We start from the raw sequence: 19,496 nt of genomic DNA on the forward strand, positions 1-19,496 counted from the left end.
TACTCCATCCGTAAGGCTCGAAGCGACATTGTGGTATGTATTAGCTAAATGTGCATGCAGACTTTCTGGGGCGACACAATCAACTTAGTGCATTCCTCAACCTCCAATCAACACCTAGGACCCCAGCTTTACCATCCTGAAAGTCGGCGAACTATTCGACATAATCTGCGGTCTTTAGTTCATTAAACGAGCACTATTATCACAGCCAATTCTCTAGAATTCGGGTCTATTGGTTGGCACATGCATCTTTCACCACCAGCCTCTAGCAAGCACACGAATCATTTGTTCGATAGCTTTTACATAGCATCAGAATAACATAGTTATTCTTCACTGCAGACAGTTTCTGGCCCTCGTGGTTGTTTCCCAGCTGACTTCACTATCATTTTGCTCTGTTCTTCAATGTACAGCCCTTTCAATGCGTACAGTTACGAATTTTCTTCCAGGAGAAAACTTTTTAGTCTCAAAATAGAGTCCTTGACGTCTCACGTCTACAACTTCCAACTGAACATTGGGACTATCCAAAAGCTTATTATTATCCTCAAAGATAAATAAATTAGGAGAATAGAAGGAAGGCATCAGAATTGGTCATGCGCCTGCTTATTAGGATGTTCTCTGTAGCAAGACTCGACGACCTACAGAACCACAGCTCTATAGGACTAACTCTGACGAATTACGCTAATCCTTTATACAACGCAGAACAGAAACCCCCCACAAGCCAGCAAATTCAAACAAGTTCTCACTGAAGCATTGACCAAGAACGCAACAATCCCAAAAGACCTTGAAACAAGACTTGAGGATTACACTGTCAAACATCGTGAACTTCTTTTCCTCGTGTGCGGGTCTTGCGATGACAAGGTCTGGGCTCTTGTTTGTGGCATAGTTAATGTTAAATAAGTTTTTCAACTCCTTGCTGACCATTATGGGAAGGTAGACTCAAGAGATCCTTTCAGACTAGGCTTGAGCTAATATAGTACCAGGACCAGTGTCAGTCCTATTTGCAGACAACTCTATTCTAATAGGCAAGGGTGCTGGTTGAAATATTATAGAGATGAAACTTCTCAAACACTGCTTGTTTGATCCACGTTGAGGAATATCTTTTTTGTATAAATGACATATTCAACAACCCTGGAATTCTGTAGAAACATTCGAGAGACTATAATTGCTTCTCCAGGAGCAGGTTAGTAGACATCTATATTTACACATTAAAACTGAAAAGAATATGCAATAGCAACATCTGTCTAGTCTCCAAAGATTATGCATCTAACTTTATGCACTAAGTTAAAACAAAAGATATGAGATGTCTAACATTTAGTCAATCGGCAATCGCAGATGAAACATTTGAAGAAACAATTGGAGGGTTAAAAATATTTCCCCCTCTTGTTTCTTTGGCGTTTGTGATTTACTGAACGTTCCCGCTCCATGTTATATAAAGTCCATTTATGACTTATCTGACATATTACAAAACAATCATGTTTCTAGTCCATTCACTACTCAGAAGAACCATTTCTTTCCAAAGGAAATAAGCTCAAATAAAGTAGCAAATGTGATATCTGATCTTGCAAGCTGAAATTTTGTTTTAAAGTTTATACATTTAATTATCCAGCAATTTAAAAATCTACATACCTCTTCCTCAATTACACTTTTGCCGGACATTTTTCAGTCTAACCTACTTTTCGCCATGAGAAACCTACACTTCCTCAAATTCTCGTTTCATTCTCTTCAACAACTGAACACACCTCCCAAAAGCCTCATCATGTCTGACTTGGACAATTACAGTTACCGCAGACCCTTTTATTCCCATCTCACACTGTTGAACAAAAATAATGGTGCCGATGACTAGCACCGATGTCCTGTCACCGCTACCTCGAGTGAGGACATCAAAACATTTTTCAAAGGATTGCAGAAGCACACCAAAAGCAGCAACGCGGCAATAACCAACATGCAACCTTTCAATGTAGCGCAGTGGACTTTTCAAGCTGCAGAGTGCTATAATGTGAGGAGCTTGTTATTAGGATCTACCGTTTGGATCCATTTTGGTACAAAAACATCCAGAAATTGACCGATAGTCTCAGCGATGCCAATATCACACTCTCTTGGACTTGGACGATGCCAGGGGGAGAAACCGACCGATACGTCCTCCCCAGAACGTTTCTTTTGAGGATTATTGAACGGGTAGCGAAGAGCGTATCTACCACATTGACGATCCTTGTGTTCACCCATCTGTCTTTGTCGGTTTTGAGAAAACCATGCGCTATATGTCTAAAAAGACGGTGGGACGTGGAATCTGTCAGATTACTGCAGTAATTTTACCCGGAAAAAATGGGTCAATTTTATGAAAACAAATTGAGATTGTTGAAATTCAACTAGTTGCTTATTATGAATAAATCTGTACCTTATTTAAGCGGAGAATTTTTCCCCTATTTAGAAGAATTCATGCCCCTTCTTATAAAATATGTTTTCACCTTATTGATCCATCGAACCTTCGCTTGAGGCGGACTATGCCGTGAATCGGCACCCCCAAAATTACTCATATTATCCAACAGAATGTAGTTCACTTTATAAGTTGCAACTATTGTAAACGTGGAAACCGTTGAGGAAAGAGGGACCGGAGAACACGGACATGGCACGCGGAACAGATAGAGCGAGAAGCAGGAGGACTTTGACTCAAGTTTGCCATCGAAGTGGAATTGGAAGTTATAAATTATCAAATACGAGACTAACACACGGGGAGCACGAATATTAGAGGCATTGGCATTACTGATTGCTTTAAGAGAATAGGCGATAGTCCTTGTAATGCTGATAAGCTTGGGCTCAATTGAGGCGATTCGAAAATATATTGAATTAACTTAGTATCAGAGTAGTCCTGGAGCATGTAAAACTACAGAAACCTGAACCCATTACTTAATAACTAGAGACTCGACACTGATTAACGATTAGGTTATACGAGAAAGGCAGAGGTGATGAATTCAGTTCCATATAGTGAACACCCCCTTTACATGGGAGTGAAATAAAAGGGAAGATAGATGAGGAAGTGAGGGATAAAGGGCGGTACTGTGCCGGTGAAACATTTCGCTGGTTTTTAACTACGAAATATTGCAGTTCTACGTGATATTCTAGATAAAAGTTCTTCCGGGCTATCCCAGCATATTGTAATTGATCCTATTCGACGATTATAATTATACGGACGTGCCTTCAATACATAAATATATTTGTGGCAGCCGTTTCGTAGATTTGAATAGTGAATCCATATATTTATATATCTTTTGAGCCGATTGAAAATATATATATGTATCATTTTCACAACTGAATGAGATCCCGGCCACCAAGCATGCTTGTTTGCTTATTACATAGAAATCAAATTGAAAGTTCGAATAGAAAAATTAAACTGCAGCACCGCATTGTGTACAGAAGGTTGTTGATATAGCCGTGCCACACTGGCCGCAAAACTTCCTTGTCGACTGTTGGTTCATGCCTGTATGTCCATAGGGTTGCGGTAGGAGAGGGTCCGTAGTAGGAGCTGGAGAATATTGAGGTTGGCGGTGTGGAGGCGCATAGCTGGTCGATGTCTCTGGTTTTGTTGAGTAGTCTCCCATGGAAACATTAACGTAGGTAGATGGAGCCGCCTCATAGGAACGGTAACGACGACGTTGAGTGCGATATATGATGAAAAGAATCCAGAATGTAAGTTTCAACACACCACCAAGACAAAGACATGCGATTCCTCCGTCCCAGAGACCTATATTTCCATAGCTGTAGCAGTAGTCATCGTAGCTATAGTCATCATAGGATGTGCAGCCAGTATTGAAGCTGTTATAGTATGCGCCGAGAAGGCCTCCGCCGATAGCGAAGAATATCAATGCAGCGATTATGACGCCTATTGGCCACCATTTTGACAGTGGTCGCTTTGCTGGTGCACCGTATGTTGGTTGGTATGCCATTGTGGAATATGCACTGGTGATTATATTCAAGGGTGCAGTTCATGAATTGGATGTAAGGGAAGTTGGTTGATTGTCCTCCGAATGGACATCAAAGGGTCTTTAAGGGTCATCCTATTAATCTAATTTAAGTAGAAAAACTTCCGCCAACATAGAGGCTCATTCGCAATTTCCCTTCTTTGGGGAGTTAGGGCACAAGTCAGGTCAAGCGGGGGCTCCTTTCAGCTCGTATTCAGTGATGATCCCTTGGATGCTAACGCTGCTGGATACGAGATGGGGCTTTTTCATTTCCCACCCGACCCCCCTTCCCGTTTTCAATCCTCATATGTTCACTGGAAATAGTTCGCCTAGCAAATAATAATGATCGTCCTGAGGCTTAGGCACACATTCAGCTATTCAACGCTCGACCCACCGCTTTTTCGAAACCATTTCTTCGGGTCCAACGATTCTGCAATCGAATGCGAATCGTGGAACGTTCCCGATTAAGACACAACACTTAGAAAACTCTATTCCAATATTAGAGTCAGTTTGGTCCTTGCATGTATCACCCTTGTAGGTTTGGTAATTTGGTGTCGTGTAATAAGCCCATACCTAGCATCTCACTGACATGGTCAAAATGATCAGCTAATAATGATGCTATGTGACTTTAAAAAATGATTCATCGTTTTCTATTTCGTATCCCCTTTCTTCTTAATCCATATCGCCGCTCTATTTATCTTGGCACTGGGCATGCATGTTTACGAGCTGAGCCAAGTCGAATACGAGGCACAAGGCTCCTATGCTCAATTAAGCGCGCTCACTAACACATTGAATTGCTGGATGTCGTATTTTAGTATAAAAATTTCAACTTGATTTGCAATAGTAGCACCTGACAATCCTGCTGTCGTGATATTAGCATATTTACAATCGGCATGGGACGAATTGAGTTCCGCCTGTCGTGCGTTACCGTTACAAACCAAATATTGCTTAACGGCGCTGTGGGCATGAGCATTGTCTAATACCCTTAGATGTCTTCAAAAAGCTGTATGAATCGTATGACAAGGCTAAGAAGTACATATAAACGAAGAACTATTCTAGCTAGAATATAAGCATGCCGTCTTCATGTTTGTTAAGGGAATACAACGAGACTTAGCTTACTTGAGTAATTGATGGTTCACAGCGAGATCTAGGCCTTGGGGTTCTATGTATGGTGTCTTGGCTTTTGAAAATTGCTAAAAATGCATCTTCCGAAAACGCCATTTTTCACGATAGGCTAGCACCGCCTAACGCCACCTTTGGGCCATCCAGATGGTTGTGGTCGCGAATCCTGCCCATGTCGATCAATGAATCTGAACCCTCATGTACTACTAATATTATATATCAAATCCAATAGAGGCTGCGAGCTAGAAGGCAAAAACGACACTTAAGAAGCGTCAAGCGTAGCCGAAAGCTGAAAATGACGACGCTTTCTTTAGGATGGAAATTTAAGGCATGGAATACAGATTGAAATTCGCGACCTCTTTCGAAAATGAACTTATCATTTATTCAATTGGCTTTTAAAAGTTGCGCTCACATACAATAATCAAGTCAATTTAGGACTAGCCCCTAACTTAGGAAACCTTTGAAAGAATGTGTTACATTTGAAACATAACGTAGCTAATACACATGTAGATAATACCCTTTAATCAAAATAAGTCTTCGATGCAGGTTATGCGCAAGGAGAATACTGGGCCCCAGACCACCTGAAAACCCCCTCCCTTCATGAGGAAGCAATAGGTGCTGATAGAGATGGAATCGCTCGGGCAGTTTTCGAACACAGAGGTTCTAGCACCGTAGCTGCACGTGCTGATATGAAGAGTGGCGGTGTAAGACTGGTTGAAAAGAAAGAATATATATTGAAGGCAGCACTCAAAGTCGGGCTTTCAATTAAATATAGACTACAAGTATAAGCAAGAAAATTTCATGATTTCTAAGAATAACAAAAGGTCTTTAATCATGCCCAATCAATCTCTTACTACTTCGAGCGTAAAAAAATAGTCGTTGTATTTACCAGTGTTACCATGGCGTTGGTCGTGGTATTGTTGAGCAGCTTTACGGTGAGAATTCCCCTACTCGTTGTCTAGTTCGATACACTAAGTTAATAGCCTACGAATTCTGTTCTCAAAATAGTTGCCGGCGCAAAAATAGCATTGGCGATGTCGATGACCCTCTTTCTCAACGACTGATTTCTTCATTAAAAACCAGCAGTGACGATTCAGATCCGCAGGCAAACTAGGTACACCGCAATACATCATCGTACAACGACCAACTGTCCCTTTTCCAATCGACATTCATGCTATATAGAAAGATCGATATCGTAATAGCCAATGCCGGTGTTAGTATTCATCGCAACCCTTTTTCTCCGACGAATCTCACCAGCGACGAAATTCTCACCGAGCCTAGTACTCAGAAATCGACATTAATCTAAAGGGGCGATACATCCGGCTCGATGGGAATACTATTGTTTAATAAAAGTCCAACTACGCATCACAGAGGTGAAATAGTATTGGCATCTAGTATAGCAAGCTTCAAGGAATGCGAAGGTCTGACTAGAATACAGCAAGTAAACATGGCGCTATCGGTGTGATGAGGGGGTTTGGCGTTGCAAGTAGTAAAGGAGGGAATTAAGATCAATATGGTTTGTCCGTGGATGACAAGTATAGCGTAATTCAATCGTCAGTTACTTGCAAATACGGACTACTAATGCAGTAATGTAGAAACTCGCATGATCAATGGTATTGAACAAGGATGGTATGAGCTCGGTCTACCCACCAACGAGCCTGCGGACGTCGCTATGGCAATCCTTATTGGTGCTCCTGCGAGCCGAGCTTCCAAATCTCCGGAGGAAAGGCATGACGTTGCCATTCTGCAGATCTCGGGAAATATTGTGTGGGTAGGGGGTGGGGAGAGCTGTGGGATCGAAGATAAGCTGCAGGGTCTGGAACCCAGTTGGCTGGACATCAGAATAGCGAGGTATTGAAGAAAGGCCAGGGGTATCTATCTACATTCTACAGGTACAATTTGGGATAATAAATAGAGGATGCATTGATCTAGAATTTATACCAGGAACGATAATATCTCATCCTCAGCAAATGGCTATATGGCCAAGACGAAGCCAAATGGAAAGTTAATTCTCGAGTTGTAGTCTCTGAATGTCAGCTTATTCAGCCTCTGGCCAACACCCAACAACTTCTCTATTATCGCCGTCAAAAGTTAGGACAACACTAGCGCCATACTCAAGCGGATCACCTTCCCAGATCACAAAGTCGGAATTTCTTTCACTTTTCTGTAAGCCAAGAACATCATCAATCTTGATTGAAATAAGATCAATGGCCTGCTTTGAAGAGATGCCAGCCTCTTTGGCAATAGCGGCTGCTTCAATGGGTAGGTTGGCAAGATGCCAGTCATCTATTTCCATGTGTCAGAATTTAAAAGCCTAAATATGCAGAAGGGTGAGCTTACGGCCGGGCAGCAGGGAGAGCGCAAATGTGACGTTAGATTCCAGAAGGACCTGCACAGGAGATATGGTCAAAGGAGGCCCAACGAGGAGGTCCTTTTTCTCCCATTCTGATGGAGCAGAATGGGCGGCGTTGAAAATGACCGGAATTCCAGCTGATGCAATTTCATCAGCCACCTATATTTCACGACTTGTCAGACCATGTTTTGAAAAAGATTAGATCAAGAACGTATAAAAACTCACAGCTGGGGCCTCTGAAGCACCGTAAATCACCAGGTTGACTTTGGGAAAGTCGTACTTGATTTTGACAAGTTGAAGAATATCATACTTTTCATATAATTAACCACCCATAATCTTGGCTACCTGGATGGAGATGCACTGACCTTATTCTCAGAATGTGCAACCACTGGAATTTTCCCATTGGCGGCTTTTCCATACAATGTGTCTTTACCCTTATTGTCATTCAAAATCCTTCGAAGTGTAGCTATAGACTTCGAAACGCTTGGGGTTTGCAGCGAAGCTAGATACATGTCAGAATTGCTTATATTGTATGAGTAAGGTTGAAACGCACATTTTGCATCTTGTCCAATGGAAATGTGCAACGCAACGTCATCTTTGAAAATGCCCCCATTGATAGGATTACCACCCTCGGCTGTTTTAATCCCAACACTAACGCCCTGTAAGAACCCGTCGCCGTATGGGTACGTGATGGACCTTGTCACACCCCCAATGCGGGCACGATTAAAAGCCTTTCCTTCAAAATGAATTCCATATTTAGTGTACAGCGCAGTTTCAGGATCTAGTACATTAGCTGTCCTATCAGCGTATCCATCGGCAGTGGTCTCCTCGGATTCGATCTCCGCAAGGCCCAAAGTATCAGAAATAGTAGTAAGGCCTGGAAGTACGTGCCCGTTTTGAAGGGTGATCACACGGCTGGTCGATGTTGTAGAGATGCATCGATCCTGATCTCCTAAGCAACTTATTTTTCCATTATTAATTACCATTGTCAAGTTGAAGCTCGCGGACGGTTTGATATCGGGAGTGTCCAAGTAGAAATTCTTGATTCCAGTAACGACAATGCTTTCGTCTCTCTTCGGGTGTTCACAGAATAATTTGATATCTTCCGCGGCGGTCTCAGCGCGCATTCCAGGTTTCGTATTATCAGCGGCTTCTGGTGAGAAAGACTTTTCCTCAAGTGTAGATTTGCCGTCAATGTATACCTGCAACGCATTTGCCCCGGCCGAAAGAGGATGCGAGTTCCATACAACAATGTCGGCGTCGTACCCAGGTTTCAGATATCCTACACGATGATGTAGTTCAAGAGATTTAGCCGGTACGCTAGTTACTGACTGTAACGCGAGAAGCTCTGAAAGGCCGAATGAATGAGCCGTAGCAGCTTGAGACCTAATCAAGTAAGAATTCCGTTTGATATTGAAAAGAAAAGCGAAACCTACAATAAGTATCTAGCGTTGGTGTTTTCATCAACGTGGTCCTGTGTTAGTTATTAGATATATACCATTCAAACCCTGAACAAGTGACGGGAGATACCGATTTATATGCGACCGGCACACCATGCTCTGTTAAGATCTTTCCGGCCCATAGATTTCCATCGTATGCTTCCTTTTTGTACAAGCTAAAGTCGGCAAATGTCGCGATCGTAATATTTCTACCGTGCCGTAAGTAAAGTAGCACAAGCACTAGAATCATGCACGTACTGTCCACTACTCTTGATTAATTCGGGTACCTTCCATGCACTCAACGCGTGATGGAATGCCTGAATGCGGAATCCGAATTCTTCACTGTGAAGGAGCATATCTTCAAAGTCTTCCTGCTCGTAACAATGAACATTAATACCTATCTTTCCTCGTAGCATTGCAACACTAGAATCTAGCTCAAGCTCCTCTGGAAGCCCACCCTTAGCATAAGGCCCTTCAGCTAGGAGGGTTGCAGCAGCTGCAGAGTCTTTTCTCTGCCTGGCGATCCCGGCGGCGGCACACCAGGCATCCTGTTTCTCACGCAGTTCTTTTGCACGCGCCATATGATGGCGGAAGTGCCAGGCATTACCCATACGAGTGTGGTGATATACACGTCTGGGGTTCTCTCCACATGCCATTTTCAAATATCGCCGTCGGTTTTCTTTTGCAATTCCATGTTCAAGAAGGAGCTCCTCGACGATTTCCTCGCCGTACTCACCACCTCGAAGGAAGTTTTTAACTGGATAGGCCTCTCCGCCCATGATATTTGCTGAGCCGGGAAGAATCAAGGATGTGGTGATGCCGCCAGACGCGATGATCTTGGCGGCTATATCGTAAGGCTTGATAGCGTCGAGTGCTCGGACCATTGGAGTTAATGGACCAGTGGCTTCGTTGATCTCATTGTCATCTACGTAGCTTTCCAAACTAGGCCAAGGAATAGCTAGATGATGTGAGTGCATGTCCACGAGACCTGGAGTGACAAAATGTCCATGGTAATTGTGAACAATTGTATTTGCGACGGCGTCGAAGTTGTTGGCACCACTTGAGGTGATTGACTGCACAACACCTTCTGCAAAAACAATATCTACAGGCTCTGGTAGAATGGAGTCACCGTCAAACACAGTCACATTTCGCAAAACTACAGTTTGCTTTTGGCCACTAGAGACTTTCCACCGCGGATTGGTGCGATTGGCTGACGGAGGAAAATCATACGTTTGCCATGGTGCCTGCAACTCTTCGCATCTCTGCAGGTGGGCATCTAGTTTATCCCATTGAGAATGAGACAGCTGGGCATCTCCGTGGAATTCCACGACATAATTAGAAAGCTCTGGCGGACGGTAGAATGTAAACAATAGAATGCTAATTGCGATAAGAGAAGGGAAGAGGAACACGCGACGAGGCCCCACTCGCCGGAACGCGGTGGAGGGAATTGTACCCGCCAGCTTCAATGTATCCATGATGCTTATATCAATTGGACATCACGCATCAAGTTGCGTATGCTCAGAGAAAGAACCAGTTCTTATCTGGGTCTGCGGACTGCAGAGCTGTTGACATGTTGCTCCGAACTATGTGGGGTTTCCGCGATAATACTTGACTAGCGAGCATAACAGCAGCTTAGCAATTAATGATGTCAGCTGCTAACTCTCCGATAGGCTGCGACTGTGTAGTTCGATTAAAATGCTGAATAATGGATAGTTTCTATGATTAATTGATTTTCAGTGAGCCATGCATATGAGTAAATATACGTACATTGCTGCAGAATATGTTAACATCTACTTATTTGTTAGATAACATGGATGATTTTGGATGGTCGCCAATGATTCGCGTCATTCGCCCCTAATCAGCACTCATCACATCTAAATGAAACTTTAACCAATTAAATAAAAGATTATATATAATAAAAAATGAGTTAAAATCTTGAAATCTAAAGGTATTCTTCTTGGTAAATTGGATATAAATTTATTAATTATAAAAATAATAAATTATCAAGATTATTGGGCTTCACAACGTTGTTCATTACCTTATCTCGATCGAACACTGTTTTGGTGATTGACATCCCAGATTTTAACATGACAAAAAGAGTTTTTGATTTAATGAAATAGTATTTTAACAGCTGATAGAAGTTGGCCAAGCTCCTGAACTTCATATTGATCTAGCCTGCTGCGCTGTGAAGAACTCGATTGTATGTAGCCCAACTAGAGGGGGGAAAAGATCAAAGGACGAAACAGAAGTAAAGCTTCCTCACCCAATCCTCTGTTTGTACCTACAAGTTCCCGGCATTTGTATGTACATTTCTACCTATTGAGAGACCTCGGATCGATATTTCCAGATTGGCGTCCAATGCATCGATTTGTCTTGCTTTTAAAATGGTAAGTTGAATGATAAGAATTTAGGAGTTCAAGGTTTATTATCACTTTTAGTTCAAAGAAATATGGGTACGAAGTCACCATACAAGCTTATAATAATATTGCAACACATACAACTAGGCTTCAATCACGATAAATAAAGTTAAATGGCGCGTCTTTAACATAGTGTTGTTTTGGATGGTGTCTCCGGGGAACACTGATCTCAAACACTTTGGCTCCAGAATCTGACACAATGGCTCAAATGTCCGATAAGCGTCGAACAACATAAGATCTTCGACCCCATGTGTTGCTCGAAGCTGTATATACAGCTCTTCAAGTCGAGGCAGCCTTGACAGCACTGTACAAACTTCTTCCCAGGTATCTTCATCTTCTGGGGGAAGCAGATAAGGATTCTTCCACGTATCACATTCTTCTAAACGACGAACAAATGGGTACATCATTTCTTTAAAGGTGTAGTGTAGGAGCAGTACTCGGAAATGATCCAATCTAGGCCTAATCACGGTTCGTGAAAAGGCCATGATTGTGTCTAGATAGTCGAAGTCGAGAATATTCTCTTTGTGAATGATGTTAGTTGTTTCTGAATATCTGTTATAATTAGCTGATAGTTAGAAATAACCAAAAATGGCGACACAATAAGCTTTCTCACTTTACCCGGCATGTCACTGGAACAGAGGGAAGATTGGTAGATTCACAATCGAGTTCGTCCCCATTAGAATAGACCACGACAGTCCAAGCAAGCCCTTATAACTTCTGATGTGTTTGCGACGACGACAAGTATCAATATTCATGGGCAGGTTAAGTATACCACTGCATGGGATTGCTGAAAGCTGCCCACGATTCCGTACTATATGTAAGCGTTTATTTCCCAGAAGAAACTGTCAAATTGTCTGCCGGATTTCAGGTGGCAGACGCGTAAGAAGGAAAGACTGTTCTTGATTCGATGTATGTTGAGGGACCAGAGCCTTTTTCTTGACGAATCCAGAAAACTTATGTTGACATTTTTCAATCAGTGTATCCTATAGAGGTAAGGTCAACACCCGGGGCCATTGTTCAGGAAGGGGTTACACAGTCAAAGCATTGCCGTCTCTGAGTTCTTTAAAATAGAAACGCAGTATGAGCCAATACTCTTGATCAAGGGCGTGCTTAACCACACTGGCAGTCGAAAGTAATAGACAAAGATCTTTTTATGTGAATAGAATAGAGAAATCTGCCCAGTCTGGAAGATAATCAATATCCACAACGTGCCAAGGTTTAGTGATCTAACTACAGTTTGTGAATATTCGTCGGGCTATTATCTGATAGAAGCAAGAACTAGCAAATAATAAGAACAGCAACAACAACAACAACAACAACAACAATGATGAGATGATGATGATGATGATGATAGGAAGAAGATGGAGAGAAGGGAGAGAAGAAGGAAAAGGAACAGAAGGTAGAGTGGAAAAATGGTGAGAGTTGTGTTTCATTGTTCGAGCACGGGCTAGTTGATTTTGCATATAGTGACCAATCGTGGGGATATTGTTCTATACTTAAACGTGCCTGATAAATGTGGCTGTGAAGTCGTTTCACTAGAATATACTTATTTGTGTTTGTTGAATACTTTTCCCTGTCTCATCATTCCTACCAATCTTGCACTTTATTCTCGTAGACCTCTTTTGCTTTTCCCCCCTCAATTATTCAACTGGGGGAGTGTTTACCTTGGTAGGTGAGAAAGATATTGCATGTTGACTTGAAACCCCTCTTGATTGTATCTTTACTCTTTTGAACCAATTTTTCACCATTTTGAGCGCTTTACAATGAAGGACATTAGTCTTCATATCGCACCAAACAGACTAATCAGGCACTCGGAATAGAACTGGTATAGTGAGATAATTTAATTTTTAGCTCAGTCTTATCTATTGGTGTTAATGCTAAGGCGCGCCTTTTTAGTGCCATATGAAAACCAATATCCTGCCACTGTGGTCACTTACTACTTCAATGTTGACATGGAGAATGGCAAGTCGCTCATGGATGGACTCGCGATTTACGTGTGACCTACAGGCAATCCTAACTATGTGTAGTCTGAATGTTTCGATTCCGAAAACTACTAGTTGGAATATTGATTGCAAGAGAAATTGTAATTTGAGGCGGTGTTGAGCTCATTTCATTGAATCTAAGCTACACACACGAGAGGATCCGCATTCTATCATGCCCGCCGGAGGGAAAAACTCGTGATAAATGATCATTTTGGAGGTATGTCAATGCCCGACAAAACCAAGCCATTCACTGCAACACAAATACCCGAACCCAATAATACTGCGCCAAATAAAAGTCGTGCGAATTTTTATTTACTCGTTGATTTCGCGCAAGCGACGGAGGGTGGAACGAGCAGCCGAGGCAGCAGGGGTACTATTCAGTAAGATTAGCGGCTTTTCCTTCGTCTTCGGTAGGCGGAGAACTAACGCGAGAGTGTAGGCGCCACCAGTGATGGTCTTCTTGCAGCCAGAGCAGTGCCAGATACCGACGGAGTGACGGCGGACAGTGTTGCGACCGCAGAATGTGCTAAGCCCCTTATTAGTTTCGTTCTTCCCGCTAGTCTCGTTTATTCGACATACCAGGTGTAACGGGCGTGCTGGGAGACTTCCATGCGCTTGACTTGCTTACGGAGGGAAGCACCGTATCTAATTTTTGATCAATATCCATGTGCGAATCCACCAATTTCACAGATAGTCATACCTAACACCGTACTTGCCGGTGATACCGACCTCTAGAAGTCATCGTTAGTAAGTTCTTCGGTTTCTCATTAAGCGAAATTGTGAATTCATTGTCGCTGGGTTTGAATATTGACATGGAATCGATATTTCGACGGCATGGTGTATCGTGGTAGGAAGGAGGTCTTACTGGTAGTTCTCTTGGCCATCTTGACTAGCTGTTAAACGATCAGCACAATGTTCGAAGATGCAAATATTAAAATGATTTTTCAAATTCGAGGTCGACCAAGGGCGCACTACACTGCGACAGAGAGGCGAATTGGTGTGGAAATTGTCCGGGAAATTATTTTCTTTGCATATTTGGGGCTGGAATCGATGATTTGAACGTACCTTCGAACTTGATGTCGGGCTGGATAAAGGGTGATGGATACAGAGTTCGACAGTTTGTGGATAGCCTCGAGTTTGGCGACTGTGCGGTGGTGGTGCGGTGAAAACTTTTTCCGGGACGCTTTCGGGCACCACGTCGCTTAGCGAGCACAGGTCACGGACTGCGGGATTCTATTGGCTGGTCGACACTATGCCCCCACCCGCAACATCACTTACAATTCACGTCCTCAATGAGATTACGCCAAAAGGGTTATGAGAATACTGGCTTTATACAAGCAATAAACGTATTAAGGATGCAGAGAAGCTGTGTCAAGAGCAGTCCAGTCGTGGAAATTGGCTATTGCTTGTACAAAGCCGAAATGTCTCAACGGCTTTGATCACTAATTTGCAAATAGTTCGAGCATCAGCCTCTCAAGACTATTTGCTATCTGGCAGATTACGGCTCAATAATGAAAAAAGATTGACGCGTCAAGACTTTCTAATTCAAGCTAACCGATGAAAATACAATATGCATAAGAAACACCCCCATGGCCATCGACTCAAATACTCCAGAATGACAAACAAGTCAAGTAATCAATCTACGTGATCGGTAAGCTCTAAGTGACCAGCACTTAGAAGCAGCCAGAGCAAGCGTCCTATGAGGATCATGTTAGCGTTTTCGATCAGTATGAGTTGCCGTGCAGTTGTCGGTCGCTTACATTGGCAACAGTGGAGCCGACAGAGGCGAAGCAGGCAACATCAGCAAGAGGGTCTTTGAAGAGGAGTTAGTTTATCTTATTTAGTGACTTTTGGAGCAGGTCTCAGGGTATCTTACCCAAGCCAGCCTGGGCGGCAGCAGCACCGCAAGCAGCGGTATCACCAGCGAGAGAAGCGATGCACTCTGTTCGTGTTTGTTAGTCGTGTTTTATGCACGGCGGATGTGATGCTTGAACGTACTCAAGGTGTCGCAGCCATCATCCTGGAGGGCTTTGATGGTAGATTGGGCTTGGACCTTGAGGTCAGCCATAGTTGCAGCCTTGCCAGATGCTGGTGCCGCAGAAACAGCAACGGCGGAGGTGATGAGAGCAACGACGACCTTGGAGAACTGCATGTTGATGATATTGAAAGAAGTTTGTAGATGAAAGTTGAAAAAAGCGTTTTTGCTTGTTTTTGAAGTTGCGTTGAGCTGTTGTTGTTATGATTGTGTGATTGATGATGAAAAGAACGAATTTTCGATGGGAATCGAAGATGTATTTATAACTTTTCTCTGACTCTACACTGACTTCATCAGCCTTGAAAATAGACTACATATCTCATGACGTTTCATCTAACCTTCCATGTATGGAAGGCCTTCAGCAGATCAAAGATGAGGCTAGAAGATTGATCGAACATAGACGATTCGCCCAATAGAGGCTTGGGAATATGCCCGTGAACCTTCCAACCAGTCGATCCACATTCCTTCACAGAACTAGTGCTGTAGTAGTTTATACCCCACGAACCCTATTTGAATGAGCAACCACTGCTACCACAGTTAGGCCAGTCGTGTTCCAACACTCCATCTACGTCTATATTATTCGTTACAACGTCCAGGTGTCAATAGCGATAGAGCTTAACTATATAAAAAAATGGTTAATATTCTCTAGAGAAACAATACGCAAATTTTAATGCTGATCTAGAAATATCTAATGGCATGCTACAGATTAGACAATGATGAAATCTGGGGAAATCTAGCATTAGATTGGCTATATAATATAGGGCAGGTTCTAAATGGAATACGGGCATGCTTCATCCTACTTGTTAGAGAGAAGAAAACCAAGCTCAGCCTCAGGTCATGTTGGCTTTGGGGCGATGATGTAAATGGAGCTTGTCGGCGACTTGTTCATCCGGCCAAAGATCCTGACCGAGAACGGGAGTTTCCCACCACGATTATCTGGCTTAGCTGCCTGACAGAAAAAGTCAGAGAAAGTCGATCTAAGAATAAAACCCCCCACGTGGATCGAAAAGCGCGGTTCGAAATCTAACATTCATTGTACTTGACAACAAGAAGTAATCGCGGCCCCAATAGTTTATCTGAGACCATGGGCGCCACAAAAGCGCCCCCGTCGATCAACGGTGAATTTGCCCGAATCACCATGCATCCTACCAGCCGCCTCGTGTTTCTGCAACCATCCAGTAAGATCAGCATGTAAAAACGCCTCTTTTTGCAGTTTGTGGGGTGAAGTCGGATTCATCTTCAGAAGTCAGCAGGCTTGTCCCAGAACAAGCAACTTGACGTATGTCGGTAGGCGGATATCGGTACCTAAGCTATTTCTAGAAGCCTACCCCTTTTAGCGGGACTGAAGGACCTGAAACTCGCACTCAGCCTATAGAGATGCTTTAATAGACGAGATATGTCGCATGGCATATTTTAGTCTGCAACCTTCTGTACACCCCCTCGAATAACTCGGTTGCTTACAGAAGCGTTTATCATTGCCTTCGCTGTAAATATTTCATCCAGTTCGTGACCAATAGAACTGACGCTGACAGTTTAATCATCCCCGTTTTGAACCATTATGACTCCCTGAATGTTTGGAATCGGTACTATATTGATACCAAGAAAGATATTTATGGGTCTATATTTCCCCATAAATCCATGTAAGAAGGCTTCACTATTTCTACTTATCAGGTGAGACAAGCGAGGCGTTTACAGGCCTCAAAAGTATGGCTTCAATTACTGTACCGCAATTTAGCAAATATATAGTGAGGGATTTTCTACATACCACCGTCCTGATAGGGATTAGGCAAATGTTGTGGATATTTCTAGCCCCTTATAAAATCAATTATGGGTAGTTTTCATCTAAAAGTTATGTCACGAGGGCTTATGCCTCTCTCTCGTCTGTGATAGAAGAATTCAATACTAAGCCACTAGTTAAAGGCTAGCCTTCCTTCGTGTATGTGATATAGGTCATCAACCAGGGCATTCAGCTTGTTTTTGACCTTTTCATCATTCAGCCCATCCTCGAATAACCTAGAGATCTAATACTTCTTTTTTCCCCATCCATTATAGCATAGCCCCAAGAACCAGTACTATTATTTATTGCCATTCACCAGGCAAAGTCTGGGTAAAATAAATAGAATTAACCGTCCAACTTGCCCAGCATCTCCATCTGGGAGACTCCCGCGATCGATCGATAATTCGTGTGGCGGAATGTATACAAAGAGATTTCAGTCGAGATTAGAGATGAATTGACCTTTAGCACTTACGAAAAGACTTGATGTTTAATACTAAGGTATATTGCAGTGTCTGAGGACAATTTATGTCTATTGATCGCTGACACAAGTTCGTATAGGTAGACAACCTCCAACATTCCGATCAACGATCATTTCCAAACAAATAGAGGACAAAACATCGCAAAGATAACAGCTTGGCGCCGAATCGTTGCTCAGGAGGACGGTGCGTAAACCAAGATTTGATTGGGAAGATAGAAAGAGTCACTTGAAGAATTTGGAAATCATTCTGATTCTTCTACTTTGTATATTACTCCAAAGCTTTCTCAAGCTGGTGATATAACAAGAAAAACAATAATTTCCCCTAATAAGCGTGGAAATGATTGTCGTCTTAAAAAGCTCCGATAAACGATATCTGTTTGTGACAACGGTTTGTGCAATCATTTTACTTGACTATTATAACAAGCCATCTTTATTCTCAATTTAGGTAATAAGAAATCCGTTTCCTCCAGCAGCGTTGGCACCTGTGAAGATATAAGCTTAACAAGTCCACATAATATCGGATTATAGAGCACCTACCAGCGACACCACCACGCTTATTGCATTTGCCTACAATCTTCCGCGCACCGTATGCCACGTCACGACTAGATTCAGTAATATCCAGTCAGCATGAAAAATATTATTGAGACCAAGGTAAGGATATTCTCAAGATCAGCCAATAGGAGCTCGCACTACCTCCACCCGAGACATTAGAGCCACCAAGAGCAGCCTTGCCAGATGTACAGAATATGGCATTTGCACCATTCACTGTGCATTTCTTTGTGTCCATTGACACAAGCCTGGGCATTACTGGCTGGCACTCGCCCACCACCTTATCCTGGCAAGTGAGCTTAAACCGCTTCTCGAGAGGAGAAGGCTTGCGCTTGCCTTATTTCTCAGTTAGTAAAATTATATCAAACCCCAATCTATAAGTCTTTGGCTTACGTATAGTTTCATAGTAGAGATCCTCGGATGTTAAACCAAGGGACTCCAAGCTAGGCGGTCCTGGTCCTGGAATAATCTCAGCAATTCCTCCCTGGGGAGCAGCAGCTGGGATAGCAGATGCGCTACTTAAAGAGGCAATAATGGTAATGAGTGCGATGGTGGTATTCTTGGGCAACATCTTGCAAACTAAGTCTTGTGGTAAAGGATAATGTGACAGATAGATGCTAGCATATATTGACTGGTTTAAATGCGAAAATTCACTTTCATTCCAAGGCAGGGTACGGAATTGATGCCGGTTAAAAAAATTGATCAGTTTTGGGACAGAGAACATCCGATTTATACTTCGCGAGACAATATCAAACGGCAGCTAACTTGGTAAGACAGACATTGGATCGTGTAGTTCGACACTTGGATTTAAGCTCCCACGCAGCTGAAGAAAACATACGAATAATCTCAGATTCATTGATTAAATTCATTAATTGTCTATTTTATTACGTATCTCTCTACAATCGACTTTATTGTTGGCTCAAAAAAACACTCGAAGATACTTCTTGATTCAGGTCGGCATACGACGCTAGAATGAATCGGGCCGTATCTGATGCCCAACGTTACATGCTTATTCTCATTTGTTCACAAAATATAAGCAAATCCAATTCTTATCTCAGCTCTAATAGATTCTCTTTGAGAAGGGTAGAACTAGTGGTCGCATCGCTGCATGATGCTTCTCCACCCCCGCAACTAATTATATATACATCTCAGCGGGATAAGACCCTAGAACCTCAGTGTGTATCGAAAATTTATTTATAGATACCGACGGTTCCTGGTCCGTGAATCATTGTGCCCATACCAATCATTCCATCCCGCGCGGGATGCACCCCTAGTAATTGTTTCGTTCATCGTGGTCTTTCTAGAGCTAGTAACTAGCCAGTAGAAGGTTACAACTATGTTGAATGACGATCTCTGTGCCTTTTAAGGGTAATGAAAATTACTTAATGTCA

The 19,496-nt window shown here is 42.7% G+C and overlaps 5 protein-coding genes across 5 annotated transcripts; all 5 read right to left on the reverse strand.

Moving 5' to 3' along the window:
• Positions 1-3,380: 3,380 nt before the first annotated feature.
• Positions 3,381-3,938, reverse strand: BGW36DRAFT_357577 (uncharacterized protein; the record flags this gene model as incomplete). The annotated part of the gene is made up of 1 exon (XM_046213887.1): positions 3,381-3,938. One exon carries the CDS (start codon positions 3,936-3,938, stop codon positions 3,381-3,383), a length of 558 nt encoding a protein of 185 aa, XP_046074646.1.
• Positions 3,939-6,977: 3,039 nt separating this feature from the next.
• On the reverse strand, positions 6,978-10,608 carry BGW36DRAFT_138382 (uncharacterized protein). Its single transcript, XM_046209418.1, has 8 exons — positions 9,126-10,608; positions 8,959-9,076; positions 8,865-8,902; positions 7,982-8,814; positions 7,794-7,930; positions 7,654-7,737; positions 7,416-7,587; positions 6,978-7,361 (listed from the first exon to the last, which is right to left on the reverse strand). Exons 1-8 carry the CDS (start codon positions 10,340-10,342, stop codon positions 7,114-7,116), a joined length of 2,847 nt encoding a protein of 948 aa, XP_046074647.1. The 5' UTR covers positions 10,343-10,608; the 3' UTR covers positions 6,978-7,113.
• Positions 10,609-13,578: 2,970 nt separating this feature from the next.
• On the reverse strand, positions 13,579-14,150 carry BGW36DRAFT_395913 (60S ribosomal protein L37a; the record flags this gene model as incomplete). The annotated part of the gene is made up of 5 exons (XM_046218103.1): positions 13,579-13,639; positions 13,694-13,792; positions 13,846-13,911; positions 13,967-13,997; positions 14,132-14,150. The coding sequence occupies 5 exons, from the start codon at positions 14,148-14,150 to the stop codon at positions 13,579-13,581; spliced, it is 276 nt and encodes a 91-aa protein (XP_046074648.1).
• A 789-nt stretch (positions 14,151-14,939) lies between these two features.
• BGW36DRAFT_425743 (uncharacterized protein) lies at positions 14,940-15,418 on the reverse strand (the record flags this gene model as incomplete). The annotated part of the gene is made up of 4 exons (XM_046220155.1): positions 14,940-14,963; positions 15,027-15,079; positions 15,143-15,208; positions 15,265-15,418. The coding sequence occupies 4 exons, from the start codon at positions 15,416-15,418 to the stop codon at positions 14,940-14,942; spliced, it is 297 nt and encodes a 98-aa protein (XP_046074649.1).
• Positions 15,419-17,997: 2,579 nt separating this feature from the next.
• BGW36DRAFT_357580 (uncharacterized protein) lies at positions 17,998-18,676 on the reverse strand (the record flags this gene model as incomplete). Its single annotated transcript, XM_046213889.1, has 4 exons — positions 17,998-18,038; positions 18,094-18,158; positions 18,204-18,441; positions 18,499-18,676. The coding sequence occupies 4 exons, from the start codon at positions 18,674-18,676 to the stop codon at positions 17,998-18,000; spliced, it is 522 nt and encodes a 173-aa protein (XP_046074650.1).
• Positions 18,677-19,496: the final 820 nt, after the last annotated feature.

Source organism: Talaromyces proteolyticus (assembly GCF_021365285.1).
Source record: "Talaromyces proteolyticus strain PMI_201 chromosome Unknown BGW36scaffold_4, whole genome shotgun sequence".
In the NCBI taxonomy this organism is placed as follows: domain Eukaryota; kingdom Fungi; phylum Ascomycota; class Eurotiomycetes; order Eurotiales; family Trichocomaceae; genus Talaromyces; species Talaromyces proteolyticus.

Bases quoted from the DNA above. Each gene is read 5' to 3' on its own strand.
- BGW36DRAFT_138382 (XM_046209418.1), bottom strand. From the start codon at position 10,342: ATGGATACATTGAAGCTGGCGGGTACAATTCCCTCCACCGCGTTCCGG. The intron at 8,903-8,958 runs GTATCTCCCGTC...TAACTAACACAG, and splicing joins TGCCGGTCGCATATAAATCG to GACCACGTTGATGAAAACAC. The intron at 7,931-7,981 runs GTGCGTTTCAAC...ACATGTATCTAG, and splicing joins CATTGGACAAGATGCAAAAT to CTTCGCTGCAAACCCCAAGC.